This window comes from Ammodytes marinus, assembly GCF_949987685.1.
Source record: "Ammodytes marinus genome assembly, chromosome: 12".
In the NCBI taxonomy this organism is placed as follows: Eukaryota; Metazoa; Chordata; class Actinopteri; order Uranoscopiformes; family Ammodytidae; genus Ammodytes; species Ammodytes marinus.
The window spans coordinates 26,673,888-26,694,753 of NC_137216.1; the positions used below are offsets into that span (position 1 = coordinate 26,673,888).

Genomic DNA, 20,866 nt, shown 5'->3' on the forward strand with positions numbered 1-20,866 from the left:
AGGAACACAGGTCCGTGCTGACGTGTGTGTAAACATTCAGGGCAGAGTGCAGTGCATCACTAAATAAACTATGCAACACCCCTTGGTGATCCAACAAGTAATGAGAGTCGGAACTCTTCCTTTCTTGGCAGAGGTCTGAACACGAGTGTGACATAAGAATAAAAAATAAATCTAGTTATTATCAATATATAAGATATATTTTTGCGAAAGTATAAGCTCTTATAATCTCCTTAAGATGTGACGGAGAAGATTGTGTCACACATCAGAATTTTTTGCTCTCCCTTTTTTCATTTTATTCTAGTAAGCAGTCAAGCAGTAAGAAGTCCAATAAACACACCAATGCAGTTCAATTGAGAAAAATTTGGAGAAAATAAAGTATAAGAAAAAATGAAAAATAAACATGACGGGGGAAGTTTGTGTTAAAAAAATTAAATAAAAATAAAACGGTTGCGGTTGCTCCTCACCTGTGTCTGTGCTCGTCGTGCGCTCCCTGTCCGTGGATGACCACCTGTCCGGAGGCGTGCTTGCCTTCCTTGGGCGGGTCGATATGAGGGATGAGCACGTCCTCCAGGCCCAGGTCAAAGCGCTTGTGCTTGGAATTGTCCGGCAGGAAGAAGAAGGCCCCGAAGCATAGGGTGATGAAGGCACTGAGGATGAGGAGCAGGATGAACTTCTCGGAGAGCCTTAGCGTGGCCCGGTGGTGCGGGAACGAGGACGCGCCCGGCGACAGGGTGGGTATCCTACGCCCCGACAACGGCAGGAGGGCAGGGGTCGTCATGGTTCTGACCGTTGAAAAGGAACTTAGCTTGGGGCTTGGGGGGAGGGGGGGTCTAAAGGGGGGGCAACGGTGGGTTTACAAGTGCCACAGGTGGTGTTGTTGTAGCGGCATGCACTTAGCTGAGTCCACGTTATTATCTCATCCCTGATTTGTTAAGTCCAGAAACAAGCGAAAAGGGCCGAGGTCCCTCAGTGAAGGAGTGACTGGTCAGCAGCGAAATAGTCATGACGGGTCTGAAGAAGAGAGAAATAAAAGGTAAAGAGTTAGCGTTTAAGATAGAGTTGAAGAGTTATGGAACATATGGCTAAGTCTAAAGAAAGAAAGAAAGATTTAAAGCTTAGTTACCAGAGACAAGGGCTGAACAATTCTTGTTAAAATGTGAATTACAATTTATTTTCCTTAGGAATTGAAATCTATTTCTCTCATACGATTGACATGGGAAGGTACAGCAGCTTTTGATTAAAAAAAGACCTAGAACCCAGTACATTTTGTAAAAGCAGCCACTGCTTAAAAAGAGGCTTGGTGAAGAACACAAGCCCACAGGATCAACAAATTGGGACTTCAAGGAAGTAAGTTACGATCAGCAAAGCAGTCAGCAATCAGCATGCAGTGAATGCATAGGGGGACATTAGCAAGCTAGTAATCACCATCATTTAGAAATGAGATTATAGATAAATGAATCAATGCAGCCCTACCAGAGACTTTCCACCATTTTAGACAAACCTGACCTTACCACAGTCCCTCAACACAGTCAGTATTCTCTGTATTCCATCAGGAAAAAGCCAATATCTATCTGTCTATAATCATTCTGTCACGTCTCCAGCTTGGCAGCATGGTAACCACCAGTGTCATCCTGCCAAGCTGTATGACGCCCTTCTGTTGAGTTTACCAGCACTGAATTACGATCAAACACGAGGTAATAGCTAAAGAAACCGGTATGTCTTATATATCAAGTGACAGCTGAATCATAAGGGCAATAAAAAATCCTCTTGCACTCGCTATGGTGAATTTGACAGAACACACCATCGCCATCTCAACAAAATGAATACCTCAGAATCCCATTGTACAATCACACACACAAAACACTTCAACTGTGGGCCATGAGAAAACATGGCAAACGTATGTTTAAGAGGCTCAAGGTACCAAGAGGCTATGGAATATATGTGAGACCATCACATAAGGACTGCCCACTATGTATATTCCATCAACTCTATCAGTACTACTAACGTTGCAGAATGAGCACAGTTTATTTCTATACAGTTGTTTTATTGCATTGCAGTGCTGCATAATCTCGCCATCAGTCATAAATCGCAATAAAACGACAAGAGGTAATGACCAAGATCAGCCTGCTACACACAAATCCTCTCGCCACTTGTACTCCGTATGGACACGCGTTTCTGCCAGTAAAAGAAAAACACAAGATGAAAACGTTGCCTTGATAGTCAAAATATCCACATCAAAATGACCAGATAATCTCGAAATTATGAGATAAAATGTGAAAGCATAACAATGAGATGAAAAGTAATTCATTTTTACTAGTGGAAACGAGCTTCCATATGAAAGGAGTGGACCGACTAGATGGTGTGTAGGGCAGGACATGCAAGCCAAACACATACGCTGCTGCTGGCACGTCTCCTGGCAGTGCTGTTATCATCTCTGAAAATTAATTAAATTCAAGCAATACACTTGGGACTGTGTTTTTAAAAAATGCACAAGCCGGCTTCCCCTCACTGTCACTTTATATCTAGATAGAAAGAAAGAAGTGGTGCAAAAATGTTAGATTCCGCTCAACATCTGCTCCAAGTGTATTTGTGAAAGATGGATGGTAAATTAAGCGATAAGCTCCCTTTCAGAGACTAATATAAGCAGTGGTATTAATGCACCATGGGCTCAATCCAGCTAATAAACGAGACATGTTCATGTTAAGGCTCTTATCTGTATCCAGTGGGTTGAGTGTGTAGCTATGATGTGTCTGCGTCTCCTCACTGAATACCAAGTTCATTCTCTTGACAGTGCCAGTCTGTGTTAGCCGATACAAAATGCTAGCTAACGAGCGGCTAACTCATCCAGCTAACGTTGGCTAGCTAGCAGAAGAAAAACGGCATAAACGGCAAAAGAAAATAAACTGACATGAAAATATTATTATGGAGGAACGTCTGTGGCGAATACAGGCATTCCGACATTTTGGGCTAAGCTATCCCGTGGGAGGTAAAGCCTGAGTGAGGTGCTAGCTATTTTGGGGCTATGTTGCTAACGCTAAGCTAGCTGGCTGGCTATGAACTGACAGAAACACCGCTGCGCTGCATCACCACCTTTTTCTCTCATTTGCTCGGTGAAAATCGGTGCTTGTCGGGGTTCCCGGTCCGCCGTTTGGAAGGAGAAGTATCCGGGACCGCTGTCCTCATGTCCACGCGTGTTAACACCGCCTTAAAAACATGCTCCAGCGGTGGGTTTCAGCAGAGCGACATAGCGCTGCAGCTCCGGGGACGATGGGAGGATGTTGATGATTTGGCCGCTCTGTGGGACTGCAGCGACCGACTGACTGAACTGCTGCTATCGCTCCCATCCAGCAGCAGCAACTACCCTGCCTGTCCGAGTTAGGGACCGTCTGAAATGTATTGTATACAGTACAAGAAAATAGTAAATGAAAACAAATAAAATATACAAACAAACACTATTCCGGCAATGGTAGTGCTTGCAAATATTTTTTAATTAAAAAATAAAAGGAAAACATTGGGTCACAATAATTTTTTTAATGCCATTATCTCATATAATGTTTAAAACCGTCTATGCACACCTGAGTGGGTGACAGGTGCGTCGGAGGAAGATGCACTAAAACAACGGTAAAAAAAAAACATTCCCACAGACTCATTTCTCGCTGATATTAAGGCAACGTTGGGTCAACCAACCTTCATCATTAATGCCATTATCTCAAAATGTTTTCTCAATATCTTGTGATTAACTGATTAACTCGTATCATTTGGATTTAGAAAAATACCAATATCATGCAATGTCGTGCATTGCATGATATTGAGGTGTTGGTGTGATGGAACTGAAAAAAAAGCTTGTCTAGTTTCCGGGTGAGAGTTGGCAACAATGATGACACAATATTCAAAGTAGAATTATAAAGAAATTTTAATTGTTTGCAAAAAAAAGAATCAGCAACTACGTTTCTCAGAGGGAGAGAGCAGAATACTGACTGAGGGAGGGACAGAAATATTGTTCATTATCATACAGACATTGTTCTACGGAGCCATCTAAGTCAAAACATACATGCTTCTGGAGGAAGCTTGTAGGCTACATCTGCAGTCGATTCACTCTTCATATTCAGAACTATTTAGCCAATAAAGTAGTATTATGTCTCCTGTGGCTCTTGGGGATCTTACTCTGGTGTGAGAAAATAACCCTGATGATGTTACTGTAATGTTAGGAGATATTCTCAGCTAAGGTTTCCAGACTTTACATTCACAACATTAAGTCTGTGTTACAACTGAATGTGTGAAATATATCAAGTTGTGAGTTTTATGGAAAACTTAGGATCCAGTGAGTGCTTAACCCACAACAAGCTCTTAAAGTCATAATATAACATCTTAATATTTTATTACAGCAGAATTAGCAAAGAACATGTACGCGCAAAACTGCCCAAATTAGGGGCCGTCTGAAAATGTCCTAAGGCAAGAATGAAATTATAATGAATCATAACAAACACTTTCTGGACCGACTGACTGCACTTCCCCTTAAATAAGTGATACTGCATACCGCACACAGGCTCATCTGCACTGGCTCGCCTGGTTACACATATTATGGGGAACACAAGCTGGCCAAAGCATACACTGGCTGTTGCGTATGTCATAGAACTGCTCAAACAACAAACTTAATATAAAGGATTTGTAGTCTAAACCATTTACCTTTGGAAGCCCCTAATACAAGGATCTAGTGGGATTTGGGTTTTGGGGACATTGCCAGATCTTGTTATAGAGGCTATACAGCACATGCAGCATTTTCTTTGCAATGATTTTCTATAAATTGCAAGTCATTCTACTGTAAAGAGCAGAACAGGACCCTATAAAATCCTGAGGTCTTTGTTGCCATCATTAGACTAATAAGCATATCTCAGCACTGGCCTCTTTACACACTTATAAACGATTTAATGGAATGACAGTGGAACGATGCCTTTTGATTCCCAACCCTTCTGCTCTGATAATAAATGACTTCATTACGCAGACGATGTAATGAAACAAGTTTAGTGGAAACTTGAGTTTGACTCAAGTCCAAACGTGTATCTGTAAAACAATTAAACAAATGAATGTAGCCGAGGAACGACCGTACATCATGTTTACTATCTCGGGGATGCACTCTGCTTAACCAGGGGGGAAATTATACAGGCCCACATTATGTTGGCAGGTCAGCCTTATAGAGGATCAGGCTTCTTATCCAGCAGAAACCCATGTATGATAGGTTTAAGATAACTGTGTAAGAAATGCTCAAACACTAGAGAAATCAGTTTTAAAAGGTGGACCAATGATTTTTTATCAGAACTCATTATCCTGTAAAACGAGTTGTACAATGTCTCCTGTGACTCTTGAGAATCTTTTTCCAACTGCAAGAAAATAACCCTCATGATATTTCTAGTGATTGTATGAGGTTTGTCTAACTTCTTGCTGACTTCATATTTACAACAGAAAGACTTGTGAAATGTAGGAAACAGCCTGCAATCCAAAATCGTATACTTCCGAGTTATTTAGTATGACTGAAAATGCAGTAAGAACCAGCAATGGGATATATGAGCAAAAGGGTCAAGTTCAATGTGCAATGTTATGATGAAATATATAGGTGTATAAGGTTGTTTGTATGCATACTGCTTTAGTATATAGAGAAAGAGATTTTCAATGCATGGCCAGCGATTTCAGAGCAACACCATTAATTAAAATCAAGTGAAGACAATTCTTCAATTAAAGCCTCAATAAACAATGTCCAATGCAATTTCCTTCTAAGATCAAGAGGTTAACCCCCCCCCCTCCCCCCCACCCCCCTTTACAAAAAGATACACAGAAATTGAGGACTGCACCATCATGGTATGAAGTGGAAGGTATACAGTACATTAATCAGACAAATGGTTGCCACGCAGAATTCTATATAAAATGCACTCTCCTTTATCAAATGCAGCATGAGCTGTGTTGCCAAAAAGAGGGCACAGTTTATTATATTTGTTTCATTATGTTTTGTCCTGATAAATGATACTCTGTCTTTCTTTTTCCAGCAGAGACATGTCGCTCAATATGAGACAGGTGTCACTTTGCTAATAGGAGCATTTCTTACACTCCCAGGGCTTTCCCTAGGACAAATAACAGTCACACAGCCAAGAGCTCTGTGTTCACCGCAAGTGCGGGGTATAATTTGTTAGAAAAACCCTCTGCGATTACACTTCTCCTGCTGCTGAATAGTTGGCCTTCATGTGGTGTGCTTTGGGTAAGGGCCACAAACCTGGTCGAACCGCTTAAACTCTCGGAGACTAAGTTGCCACCGACAAAGGTGACCACGATATGATTTCAGTGTGTAGGAGCAGTGAACTCCAGTCTCTATCTCTCTCTCTCTGGTAGAACTAAAGTTGAGTACGAGACAACCACATAAACATACAACCCGCCATTTCAACAAAAGTGCAGGTTATGAAGAGATGGATGACTGTAAGCTTTCAGAGTTCTGTAGACCTTGGAGAAATGTGAAGTTGTCAGGGCCACAACAAGAAAACATGGGCGCAGCCTTGTGACCAACAGCATACAAAAGGATGTCGTACCTGAGTGAAATTGTAAAGCATGCCAAAACTATTTTCTTAACAAAAACATACCACAGATAAACCAGGACTGTGATAGTCTGGAGGACTGACAAAAGGGAACACAAGATAAAGGAAGTAAACTAGACGGACAACTTCCTCTAAAAGACAACTAAATAAAGCTGCAAAAACTGAGCTGACCTCCGCTCACCCAATCGATTTCATAATGTGATGGTAAGACCTATTTCACATTTGATGCATATTCATGAAAATGTTAACTGTACACGAACACACACGCACACACACACACACACACAAAATAATATACATATATGAATACATACATGTTCCCATACATGCCATACTACTACATCCAAGTGAAAACACTCACATAAACCCTCAAGTACATATACTACGAAACTGAAAAATGTAGAAATAATACAAATTATAAATGATAATATTTGGACTCTTAGTCTTGGATAAATGTAGTTTTTCTTTCCTGCACAAAAGAGGACGGAGGCAGAAATCTCAAGGACAGATTTCTCAAATCCTCCGAAAAGTGAAACAAACAAAACTATAACTCTGCTGCTGACCTCACCAACAACAAGACTTTCTGTTGGAGAAGTAGGATTTTTATTTTATATTTTTATCCCTTTGTTTTTCACTGTGAAGGCTCCACTGTGAGTAAGGAGCTTAGCAGGTCTGCTGCACCGTGACACTGTCATATAGACCATATAGCCAAGTGAGCTCTCCCCTGACAGGCAATCTATCCAGGTATTAAAGTTCAACCATAAAGACGGCCCCGGCTAACGTGCGGAGTCATCCAGAGTCCATCGGCTGGTCCTTGAGCTGCCAACAAACATGGCTACCGGGGCGTCTGATTTACAGGACACCCCCTCCTTCAGTGGTTGAATTAGTGGCAGTGCTGCGTCGTAATCACTCTCAAGTCCTGCCTCTTTTTGGGAGAGGCATCCAGTGAGTCACCCTCTCAGGGCCGGTTGGGTTTGATGCCAGGGCAGAAAATGAAAAAAATAAAAATAAAATGAAAAAAAAACTCCAGAAAAGAGCTGAGCAGACAGAAACTGTCTGACAGTTTTCAATTCACAGCCAAGTTGCAGAGAAGGAGGATGTGTGTGTGTGTGTGTGTGTGTGTGTGTGTGTGTGTGTGTGTGTGTGTGTGTGTGTGTGTGTGTGTGTTATAGTGAGAGAAGAGAGGGCGTCCTTTTGCTTCAATGCATCTCTGATTATCACTGTCAGTGGGATGGATTGCAGGACTAAGGGAAAAGATTCATCACATACATCACATCCGCAAATTACAATGCCGCAAAGACAAAACTCGCTTTCTTTCTTTGTGGAAAGGAGAATGGCCATCTTTTTATATTGTTTTATGATTCAATGTTCCATTTTATAACATTTTAATGTCTATTTGAATTTGTCTATTTTTTATTACCTATGTGTCTGTTTTTTAAATATAATATACCATGATCTATGGGGAATGATATTTTTGCTCCCATGCAAGCCGAGTGTGTATGGTAGTGTTGACAATTAACTGATATCGATTCTGAAGATCTTTCGGAGCAAGTAGGCAAATCCTTTTATTTTCTGTACCGCTGTGATGAGTGTTTTACAGTACTGTTACACTAAATGGTGCTACCAATAGTTAAGTCTGCATACTTCAAAATCAAAACTGATCCAACAATGAAAAATCTACTCAAAGATTGTAAGTTAGTCAAGGACTTCAGAAACTGCCATAAAAAACCTAGTGAGGATGGTCTTGAACATTTCTTCTGGTCCTTAGCAATTTCCGAACAGTGAGTCCAATTTGTTACTGGAGATATATGGGTCCCAAAATGTAATAAGGCTAGACTGAAGCACTCTTTCATGCACCACCAAACCTTGAACTGAATATGGCACCTAATCCCAGATCCAATGCACACTGATATGGCCTGAAAGGTTGGGTCCTGTCTTCATGTCTTAATCTTTGTCTTCTCTAGTCTCCTTTCTGTTTATCAGATGCTTAAAATGGAGCTACTGCGTAAAGTTGCAAAACAAATGTTCAGACTTGCTCTGAAAATAAAGTAATATCGTACTTTCTCATAAAGGAGAAATAATAAGCAGAAGACAAAATAAAAGGAACATAAACGGTTTTACAGTGGGCCTTGGACTGATATGAGATACTGTATGCCGGCTAGTAAACATAAGCTTGGGCCTACACTGTCCTTCAGCTCCTTGCATGAAGGCTTGAACTATGAAAGTTTCCACATCGTGAATGACATGCCGCACTGGATCACCTGAGGGACCCCACCCGTCAGTTCACGGGCAAGGTTAACCCGCCGCAACCTCCGGCCATGGTGGACAGTGGAGAGGGTGTGTGTGTGTGTGTGTGTGTGTGTGTGTGTGTGTGTGTGTGTGTGCGTGTGTGTGCGTGTGTGTGTGTGTGTGTGTGTATGTGTGTGTGTGTGTGTGTGTGTGTGTGTGTGTGTGTGTGTGTGTGTAAACTGTCAATCCAACGCTCCAGCGGCGATAACTGCATATAGTGCTGAGAATGCGCTCTGTGACGCACTCTTGGTTTTTGACATTCCAGTTAATGGAGCGACAGGCGGCTTCCCTCGCTGCCAAGAACAGTGATCATGAATCCCTGCAGAGAGTGAGGGGTGATGGGTAGATAAGCACGACTCTGTCCATAAAGCACATATTCTTTATGCAGTGCTGTATGGACATTTACCAACCTAACAAATGATACTATAGGGTGGTGATCTGTTCGACAGATTATACCAAATATCCAGTTGGTAATATAACAATTTAAGATTTAGGTTCAATTGAAATTAAGATTTATGTTGACCCAAACTAAATGATTATAATAATCTTGTTAAATTCTCAAGCATTATATAACTTTGGAGTGTATAATTAAGTGAAGTATTGTATTGTATCAAACCAAAAATGTATTGATTTTTTTACCTGAAGAAAACAGTTTGAAGATGTCATCATTTGTACACAAATTTGCAAAGTATTTGAAAAATGTCACTAGAATTCAAAATAAAGTTGAAAAGTCTCTAAAGATAATGACTTAAGAAGCCTAAAAAAAAGTAAATAAAAAGTTTTAAGCTCCAGAAAGTCAGTGCCTTCAGTACATTCGAGCATCATTTTGTGAGAGTAGTGTTTTAATTTTTTTTTCAGCTATCAGCAACATTTTGCAATAAAATTACTCAAACACAATCTGTGGATATAAAATGAGACACGGAAATCCCAAAATGACTCGCAAAAAAGCACTTTGCAAAACAAAACGTAAATGGCATTTGCATTTATATAAAATAGTCCGCTTTATGGCTTTGTTAATGCATGCTATTTTTTGTAAACAGAAAAACTGTTTGATGGCTCCCAAGAGGACCATTATCAGTTCCAAAAACACAAGATGGAATCTCTTATTACATTTTACACTAGTCTGTTGAGTTTTAGCTTGTTTTTTAAGGCACTATTTCCCCATATTACCTGTATCAAAATTATTCAAAAAGATGCAAATGAACATCAGTGAAATAATGCAACATGCTGTCGGCTACAAATCCGTTCCTATAAAACATCCTCCAGTGTGTTTGTTTCACCCTGTCTGTGCCGTACAGTATATAGATCGGTCTAAATCATTCCCCTATACATACTCATTCTCTTCTTACATCATCCATCGTCCATTGTCTATCCACTGTGTTTTGCGGTCTCATTAAACTAGTGCAGGTTCTTGTTGTTTCCAGACTGTGGCTGTTCCCCACAAAGTGTGATCAATCCTTTGTGTTGCACCGGAGTCCTATTGGAAAACGATACATATCCATTTGAGAAACACATCCTCACCCATAATATCACCATACAATATCTTTAAACACATAGTGATCCAGTTGGAAATAAGGTTATCGTAAAGGTGGAATGACAAAGTGCACCTTATCTCATGAGCCAGATTGATATTGATATATATATCAGGGTTCGTACAGCTTTTTAAGAGTAAAATTCAAGCACTTTTCCAGCACTATCAAGATGTCAACTTTTTCAAGGAAGACGAAGCTTTAAATATACAGTATATAAATAAATGCTTATGATTTCATACATTGCCTTATCTGTAAAATGGGAGTGTTCATATAATGTATATGGACAATCACCAATTTGCAGTATGGCCCTAAGGAGACCTTTATCAGTTTAGTTCATATGCCCAAAATGACCATCAATCAGGTTAATAACAACATGACTATACAGGTGATACTCATATTATTAGAATATCATGGAAAATGAATTGGAATTGAGGCCAGAATTCATGCTCAAGGGGCCCAAACCACGTACTGAGTACATATCGATGATTATACTTTATATAGGGCCGACATTTCTGTATTTAAAATCCCTTTTTTATTGATTTTTATGTAATATTAAAATGTTCAGAGATTTTGAACTTGGGGTTTTCATAAGCTATAAACCATAATAGATACAAGTATAACAAATGAAGGCTTGAAATATCTCACTTTACATGTAATGAGTATATAATATTTTAGTTTCACCTTTTAAGTTGAATTACTGAAATAAATGAACTTTTGCACGATATTCTAATTTTTCGAGTTTCATCTGTAGGCCTACTTGAGCAATATCACATGAGATGGAGCATATTGTCACTATATCAGTGCTGCTCAGTTGAAAATGCCATAATGATAATCAATAGGTCTATATGTAGGAAATGGTTACTAATTAATAACTTATTTCACACACACACACACACACACACACACACACACACACACACACACACAGGCCCGCCGACACAAATGGCTGGGCCCCTGAAAACCTCCTGTCAATGGGCCCCCCTTACTCATACTTCACTTGTATCAATGTGTGTGTGTGTGTGTGTGTGTGTGTGTGTGTGTGTGTGTGTGTGTGTGTGTGTGTGTGCGCGCTCATCCCTAAATAAACACATACATGTATTTGTAGATAGACTAACTAGCTTATCAACTAGGGACATGCAGAGAGAGTTTGGGGAACAGGAGCTCAAGTGAGAAAAAGGACTCTTTCTTTTGTGATTATTATACTGTATATGTTTTTAAAAATAGTAGCACATTTCTGACTTACTTACCAATTTATTGTAATACCCTAAAACTCACGCAATTGCTTAATATTCAACAGATTTTTACAAAATAACATTGGTTTTCTTGAGTATTCACTAGGTTTATCACAGGAGCAGGCAACAACAAAGGACACTATTACAGACATTGCCTATGCTGCGGGTCGCCCCTGAGGTGCAGTAAAGAACTGGTCAGACATCCTTATGGTGTGACACCTGGGTCTGGTTGTCTATGCAGTATGTTCAGTATGTGACATGAAACTCATGGAACATTTTTCAAATTGTACCTGGCTGCTGGCCTTACCTTGTCAACTTTATAAGAATGTTTTCTGTTTTACCTGAGGGGTCCAAATACTTTTCACAATTCATAGAATAACACCCAGACACAAGTAGCAGGACGACTCAGGTAAAATAATCCAGCCAAAAGTGTACAACAATATATCAAAACCAAATTTTGTAACCATATGGCACAAAAAAGTAAAGGAAATGAATACATTAAAGAACTACATTTATCTGATATGGAGACACCTGAATTAATCAAGGAAATAATTTTACTGTAACTCAAACTTAAAAAGCTCTTCAAGACTAGATTATTTTTTGAGAGTTCAAATTAAATGGAGGCTGGGCTGAAAGATTCTAAAATTCCTGGGAGAACAAATTGATATTTATTTATTTTTTATTTATTTTTTTATACTTTATTGTAGGATCATATAGTATTTCTAATGAGTTATTTTTACATTTACATCATCCTACAAACATTTTTTTTTATAAGTGTAAACAATATAAATAAATGAATAAGTAAATAAATAAACAAAAACAACAAAATAATGATAAATAATATATATATATACATACATATATACACATACACACATACACATACATACATATATACACACATACATGTACACGTACATCCACACATGCCTAGGCCAAAATATATTCATCAGTACTACATGTGAAAAAATAAATAAAATAAAATAAAAAATAAAATACACAGAAAGTATATATATACACGAGTTAAACTCTTCCAGCTCTTCACGACTATCTTCAGAATATTAATAATACTAGTTTAATTACAATCCATATATGTTAACCATTTATTCCATCGTATCGAACACTCAGTTTCTAGGTTTCTAATTTTATAGGTAATTATTTCCATTTCTAAAATATTATTAACGTTTGACTTCCAGTTTTTAAAAGATGGTGGACTAGGTTTTAGCCAGTTCCTTGTTATCTGTTTAAACGCTGCTATCCTAATCCTAAATAAGTATTTGTCTCTTTCTGATATGAGTTCAGCTGGTGTTACACCTAAAATTAAACATTTTGGCTCAGGTACCTGGTTAATTTGGAAAATTTTCATAATAGAATTTGCAATCAGTTGCCAGAAGGTCTTTAGTGATGGGCAAAAGTAAAAAACATGTGAATGGTCTGCGTTATTTTACCCACAATTTCTCCAACAATCTGATGAATTTAATGTCCTAAACTTTGATTGTATTTTTGGTGTGATAAAGAATCTTGTGTATATTTTCCATGTGTACTCCCTCCAAAACCTAGAGTTTGTTGTTTTATGTATTTTTTTATAAATGTTTTCCCAGTCCTCTTCTTTTAACTGTCCCCCTAGTTCTAAGTTCCACTTCAATGCCACCGTGTCTTGTGTTTCATTCTTTTCTTGTAGTATTTTATATATTTTGGAAAGTGTATTCTTGATGTCAATATTATAGTTTTTAATCATAAATTGTATTAAGGGATGCTGCTCGTGAAAGCCTGCTCTTTTTTGAAAGGTTTTTAAGCTGTAAATATTTGTAGAAATTTGACTGGACTAAATCATATTTCTTTAAAATATCATCAAAGGAATTTACTTCATACTTAGTTATTATTTGTGAATATATTTGTAGTCCTTTTAAGGACCAGACTTTTAAGACACTGTCCATTTTGTTTGGTTTGAAATCTGGATCCCATGCCATTTCTCTAAGATAGAATAGTTCCTTATTTATATTATATTTTTTACAAATTTGTTTCCAATTACATAAAGTATTGTTAATCCATCTATTTTGCCCTTTCAGTTGTGTCATATCTTTTCTATCAATGAATGGTAATGTTTTTATTGAAAATGGAGTTTGTTCCTTTTCTATCGGAAGCCACTTCGCTTTAATATTATCGTTAGTCCATTTCATTATGTTATTTATTTGTGTGGCATGAAAATAGGTTTGGAGGTCTGGAAGTGCTAGTCCACCATGTTCTTTCGATTTTATTAATGTTTTAAATTTGACCCTTTTCCTTTTGTTATTCCATATAAACTTAGTTATTATGCCATTCCATCTTTTAAAACTTTGGGAAGGAATTGATGTTGGCAGATTCTGAAAAAGGAAAAGGAATTGTGGGAGTATCATCATTTTAATTGTGTCTACTCTACTAAAAAGAGAGTCCGGTATAGTTTTCCACCTGTTCAGATCCTGTTTGATTTTGTTCTCTAGATTCTGATAATTAACTTTGTGAACTTTACTTAAATCTTTATGGATTAGTATTCCTAAATATTTCAGTTTATCTTGGGGTTTTCATAAGCTGTAAACCATAATAAATACAAGTATAACAAATGAAGGCTTGAAATATCTCACTTTACATGTAATGAGTATATAATATTTTAGTTTCACCTTTTAAGTTGAATTACTGAAATAAGTGAACTTTTGCACGATATTCTAATTTTTCGAGTTTCACCTGTAGGCCTACTTGAGCAATATCACATGAGATGGAGCATATTGTCACTATATCAGTGCTGCTGTGATTCAGTTGAAAATGCCATAATGATAATCAATAGGTCTATATGTAGGAAATGGTTACTAATTAATAACTTATTTCACACACACACACAGGCCCGCCGACACAAATGGCTGGGCCCCTGAACACCTCCTGTCAATGGGCCCCCCTTACTCTTACTTCACTTGTATCAATGTGTGTGTGTGTGTGTGTGTGCGCTCATCCCTAAATAAACACATACATGTATTTGTAGATAGACTAACTAGCTTATCAACTAGGGACATGCAGAGAGAGTTTGGGGAACAGTAGCTCAAGTGAGAAAAAGGACTCTTTTGTGATTATTATACTGTATATGTTTTTAAAAATAGTAGCACATTTCTGACTTACTTACCAATTTATTGTAATACCCTAAAACTCACGCAATTGCTTAATATTCAACAGATTTTTACAAAATAACATTGGTTTTCTTGAGTATCCACTAGGTTTATCACAGGAGCAGGCAACAACAAAGGACACTATTACAGACATTGCCTATGCTGCGGGCCGCCCCTGAGGTGCAGTAAAGAACTGGTCAGACATCCTTATGGTGTGACACCTGGGTCTGGTTGTCTATGCAGTATGTTCAGTATGTGACATGAAACTCATGGAACATTTTTCAAATTGTACCTGGCTGCTGGCGTCAACCTGAAGACATAGATCAAAGACTTTGGACCTTATTGTCCCCAAAGGGAAATTCTTTATAGTCAGCTGCAGATATGACTTGACCCCAAAAAAATTCTAACAAAAGGTTTTTCAGTGGATTACAGTAGTATCAGATGTACTTAAACACATACTAAAAGTCTACCAAAATCTGACCACTAGAAAGGCCCCATTTTCAAAATTTCCAAAATGGCGGCCGTCAGGTCCTTAAAATGAACATTCCATTCCTTTGTATTCTTCCTAGAACAGGAATACTGGTGCCCGATACATGTTTTGGCCATGAAATATTCTAATTAGCATATTTGCACGATAGATAAGTGAATAAAAGTACAGTTATATATTAAAGGAATTGGTAACAAGCATAATTATGCAAAAAATAAGGACAATTTCCCTTAAGTAATTCCATATTTCTCCTTTCTCATATCGTTTTGCCTAGCGTTGGTGGTTTCTGTGGTTCATAACCATTCTCTCTGCATGTCCTCTCCTCTTTGCCCCATTTCCACTCTGTCTCTCCAATCTATCTAATAAAGAAAAAATTCCCCCAAAAAATAACTGTGGTACTGTAAAATTAGTCAAAACTGGGCTGCCACGTGAAGGCTCAGTACCGCTAACCCCTTTTATTTTTTAGTTTTTTTTATATATATTTCTTTCAATGTTATAATGCGGTGTTTTTTATATTTTTGTTATACTTTTCTAATTTATACACATCTTTTTTATATTTTCATCAGTTGTTTCCTCTTATTCTGATTTTTTTTCTTTACTTTTTTGCACCTTGACCTTCACTAGATTTACCATTAGTCGTCACACTCTTCCTGCCATAGAGGTTGATTATAGTGATTCTCACAATTCCCTACTTGACATGATCCACAAGCAGACATGCATGGTAGTCCTAAATGCGGGAAGTTGTATCACATCCTGTGAAGGCGTGAATAAACAGCAACTGGGAACACAAGTCACTACCAAGGACTTTTTTCATCTCACTGATGTTGTAAACCTTAGTAACTTTGGACTTGTCTGATCGAAAATAGAGGCCTCTACTCCACGTCCCAGCATAGTAGAGGAGAAGAATGAGTAGGTCTGTATCCTCCCCTATCAAGGTTGTGGGCTGATGTTCTGAGGTCTTGACTGCACGTCTGCATCACCTAATGCATTGATAACAGTGCAGCCCTTCTTCTCCAGCTCCACTGTCATAAGATTGATAAGTCCTTGTTTGTTGCAAGATCTTGAAAGGAAATCATCCTTTCTTCCCACAAACTCAGTCTCTGCATTGAAGTTAACAATAGGGTGAGTGTTTTCACCACGTCTGTGATGCGTATTGTCTTTGATGGAAGGACCTTCGCTATAACCATCAAAAACAACGGTTGCTTTACCATAATGCCGTATGGTAAAGTCTGCATATGAATGTGCAATGGCACCGTAACTCACAGCCTTTTTCCATGCCAAGCGGTGAACCACGGAGCCACCATCAAGGACATAATGCTCACTTGGTGGGATCCAGGATAGTTTTGTTTGTTGTTTGTTTCTTGCTTGAAAATTCAGTGACTGCCTGTGCTAGTTGGGGCTTGTTGGCTTTACGGAAGATTTCCTTGCCTGCGAACAGGGCTGCAGGAAATGAGCACAGCTCGTAGCTCATTACGTCTTCCAGTGAAAACTGTCCAGTTTTCGACATGATCAGGAAGCGTTGGAACAGCAGAGCAGGATCAATGGTTCGGTCTTGGGCAACTTTGATGGTGGAGTCATCTGCAAGTGTTTTTGCCCGGTCTCTCCGTTTGAAGGATATTCCAAAAACGTGTTTTCCAATGAGTTTTTCAATGATCTCTTTGCCAGCAGTCTCAAACTCATGCACATTCACCTCCTCTTTTGCAACAACACCAGTTACAATATTTCTCAGAGATGGGTCTGGGGAGAATGGTGTGCAAATGCTAAGCTTTTCCTTGATCTTTTCTAAATCAGAGTGATCTCTTTTCATTCTTGCTTCTTGGTGAGGTCATTGAATTCCTGCATGGCGTTGTTGTATTCAGATGTTATGGGTGTAGACATGGTCCACAATGCTCGCATTTCTTCAGTCATTCCACTTCCATGGGTCAAGCCTCCACTGCTTTTCAAGGATCGCATCAATGTCTGCTCGATGACGAGGTCAGAGCTAAGGCCGGCCCAGTACTGGTTGCTGCGGCGTATCACATGGAAGCCCCTGGAAAACTTGTCATGTACATCAGGGTGTCTTGTTTCGAGTTGACACATTTCTTGGAGGTAGAAATATGCCGATTTCAGGTAGTTGTAGTGCCCAGCGGCAGCAAATATTGGCAGACAGTCCAACATTGTGCGCAAGTGCATCTTCCAAGGTCCAGTACGATCTGCTTTGATCAGAGCTCGGGCTGTCTGCAGCATCTTCTGATAGTTTACCCACAGCCGGCTGGTTTTTGACCTTGTGCTATGGTCTGCCCTCTTCGTGTCCACCTTTTCCTTGATTTGGTTTAGCATATCTGATGCTGCAGCACTCTCCAAAGTTGTTTCTTTCGTTACCATGGATGAGTACATCTCTTCAGCTTGGTTCACCAATGCCTCAAACTGTGAGTCATCCTCCTGCAGCTCTGACACAACTAGGTGATTAAGACATCTGTCCACCAGCAAATGTCCACGAAAAGCTCTTTGCACTGACTTTCCAGTCATCATGTGCTGGACGGCATTTGATCCATAGACAACTTCCATAATGTCCCTCAGTCCTGTGCCTTCCATCAGTGTGCCTATTGCACCAAGTAGGTTCATAAAAGTATGGAAACCTCCAAGCATTAAGACTATGTTTTTTAGGGGACTAAAGATGGTCATAGAAAATGCATTTCCTGCTGAAAATGCGTGTGAATGCTGAAACAGCTTACGCTAAACTGGATAGCTGAGTAAGATTTGAAAAAGTTTATGAAGGTCATAATTGTATAAAAGGAGTTTAAAAGGAGTTGAAAAGTTGAATATATAGAGGTTTGAATAATATTTATTTCTGAAATTATGAATACGTTGAAAGACATGGATAAAACACTTAAAACTGAAATAGTAATTGAATAGACTTGGAGCTAAAGTACATTGATGGCTTGATGGAGAGCTCGTCTGAGGACGACCTAGAGAGAGAATGTATATGAATCAGCTAAAGGACTATGAAGATGTGGAAAAGTAAGAAATAGTCTGAAATATGAACGGTAGTGAATTGTTGAACTCTAATTGAAACAATGTGGAATATTTAAACATTTCTAGATAAAATTATTATTGAAAGACATGAAAAAATGTTTCATGCGTGAAATAGGCCTTCAAAGAGCAGAGTGTTTACCCCATCTGTCTCTGTGTCTATCCAAACTGTCTAATAAAGCGGGAAAAAAAAAATCTAGAAAAAAAAGAAGAAAGAAATTGCCCTTTAATGGGCAGAGTGAGTCACCAAGGTGTGTGAGAGTGTATGTCTTATTGAGGGTCTTTGATCAGGCATAAATCCCACCTTTTCGAGGCCTCAGAGAGGTCATTTCATCCGAAACTTCACCTCAAACCACTGTCTCTAACTGACGGACCGTGAGTCTAACTGACACAATTATTGTATTGTTAGAACCAGAAGAATCTGATGAAGACACAATGTGAAGATTGTGTCTGTAATGTGAAGAATATGAGAACCAGAGCATTTTAAAGGTGTGGTACAGTCTGCCTTTCTCCAGAAATGTCATGTCTCAGTTATCAAGGCGGCAGTTGGTTGGACACCATTTAGCTTGGAAGCCCAAACCTCCCATTGTGTAGGTCCAATTGCTTCAGTAGTCACATCTATGCGACCGGCAGAATATGTCCTACATTTTGATGTCAAAATTATCCGTGTAGGGTTTAATTTGTGGGAGTGAGAGGCAGTTATGTGGAAGGTTTTGGTGTATTTTTACAACAGTTCTACACTGTAACAGTTGGTTCCCCCACTCTGCCTCTGAACATTCCGTCCCATCCGGATCCCATTATAAATTTAGAAAGAGGTTGAAAAACTAAAACTTAAAAACTTAAAACTAAAACAATGTCCATCTTGAAAATGACACCTTTCTAGTGGTCAAATTGTGGTAGACTTTTAGTATGTTATTAAGGACACCTAATACTACATAAAACAGCTGAAAAACCTTTTGTTAGAATTTTTTTAGGGTTAGGTGTTTTTTTTCCATATATGCAGCCGCCTATTAACACAAAAATGTACGTTAAGAAATTTAAACCTGTTTGTAGACACATGAAAACAACAGAGTAATTACCTTGTCAACTTTATAAGAATGTTTTCTGTTTTACCTGGAGGGGTCCAAATACTTTTCACAAGAATTCATAGAATAACACCCAGACACAAGTAGCAGGACGACTCAGGTAAAATAATCCAGCCAAAACTGTACAACAATATATCAAAACCAAATTTTGTAACCATATGGCACAAAAAAGTAAAGGAAATGAATACATTAAAGAACTACATTTATCTGATATGGAGACACCTGAATTAATCAAGGAAATAATTTTACTGTAACTCAAACTTAAAAAAGCTCTTCAAGACTAGATTATTTTTTGAGAGTTCAAATTAAATGGAGGCTGGGCTGAAAGATTCTAAAATTCCTGGGAGAACAAATTGATATTTATTTTTTGATTAACACATTACTACAACTAGGTGGGAAGCCAACAAGGCTTACTGTATAAGGGGTCAAATTATAAAAGTTCCCTGGCCAGCCTCCATTCCCCCTCAGCTCAGTTTTGTGGTACCCAGTCCACCTGCCCTGGGTAAGGGTGGGGGAGTATGTTATGATGTCTAAAAGGCAAAGCTAATCTTTAGCGAACACTTGGCGAATGTTTGTTTATGTTTACTAACCACGTTAATATTTGTCTCTCAGAGCCAGTGCCCCGCCTAGCCCGTTCCCCGAAATGTCAAAATCGTAAATATAAACAGCTAATGGCTCTGAGCCAGGCTTTTTAAAATTGGTGTTAGCGACTTTTTTTCAGCGTGCCGTGCACACAGGACGGACATGAAGCGGAGGGTAGCAGAGGAGGAGATATTGGCATTTTACCCAAGTTACAATATTTAAAATGTTTGTTTTGTTATGGTTGTGCAAGTTTTAAATGGTTATAGTGAATATTTCTGTTAAAAATAATGTTAGGCTCAGTTAGGTTCTTGGCCTCTGAAGACCATGGGCCCCCCAAGGGCTGGGCCCTAGAAAGCTTTCCCAATTTCTACCCCTTATGGGCGGCCCTGCACACACACACACACACTACATGTAAGAATAACAAAGGGCAAATACAGCCTTTGCACCCCTTTTTTTCCCCGGGCTGAATTATAACAATATGTATAAATGTATGCCTAGATATTATATATTTAAATACATTCTTGAGCTTGTGTATGACCAGACATTTTCAATATTGCTAGGTTTCCAGATTACAGTTTGTGTATGTTGGTGTGTTGCCAAAAAGTGATCCTCCCAAAAAGGGCTTTCAGTCAAATAAAAAAAGGTATTTAAGCCAATATATGTCCATGATTTCAGAACGTAAATGGGACTAAGAGGGCTCTGGTCCAATAAAGCATCAGTACAAATATGGCGACATAGCGTTAACATGCTGAGACTGTGGACTGAAATCACTTGACAGCAAAGACCGTTCTCGACTTCGACAACTTCACAAAATTAAAATGTTGGATCTTGGTTCTGTAACTAATCTCACTACAGTGTGACTAATGGATTAGGTTATAGGCCTACAACTTGTTATGGGAGCTGCATCGAGCTAACCCCGCTGAGTGTAACATCAC

At 38.8% G+C, this 20,866-nt stretch overlaps 1 protein-coding gene across 1 annotated transcript in view; it reads right to left on the reverse strand.

Annotated features, from left to right (window-relative positions):
* man1a2 (mannosidase, alpha, class 1A, member 2) overlaps nt 1-3,294 on the reverse strand; it is a 113,321-nt gene extending 110,027 nt beyond the window's left edge. The window contains exons 1-2 of the mRNA XM_080038233.1: nt 3,091-3,294; nt 465-1,011 (exon numbers count right to left, since the gene is read on the reverse strand). Of these exons, the coding sequence (XP_079894359.1) occupies nt 465-778 (314 nt within the window). The 5' untranslated portion in view covers nt 779-1,011; nt 3,091-3,294. The remainder of the gene's footprint in view (nt 1-464; nt 1,012-3,090) is intronic.
* Between the last annotated feature and the right edge of the window lie 17,572 nt (nt 3,295-20,866).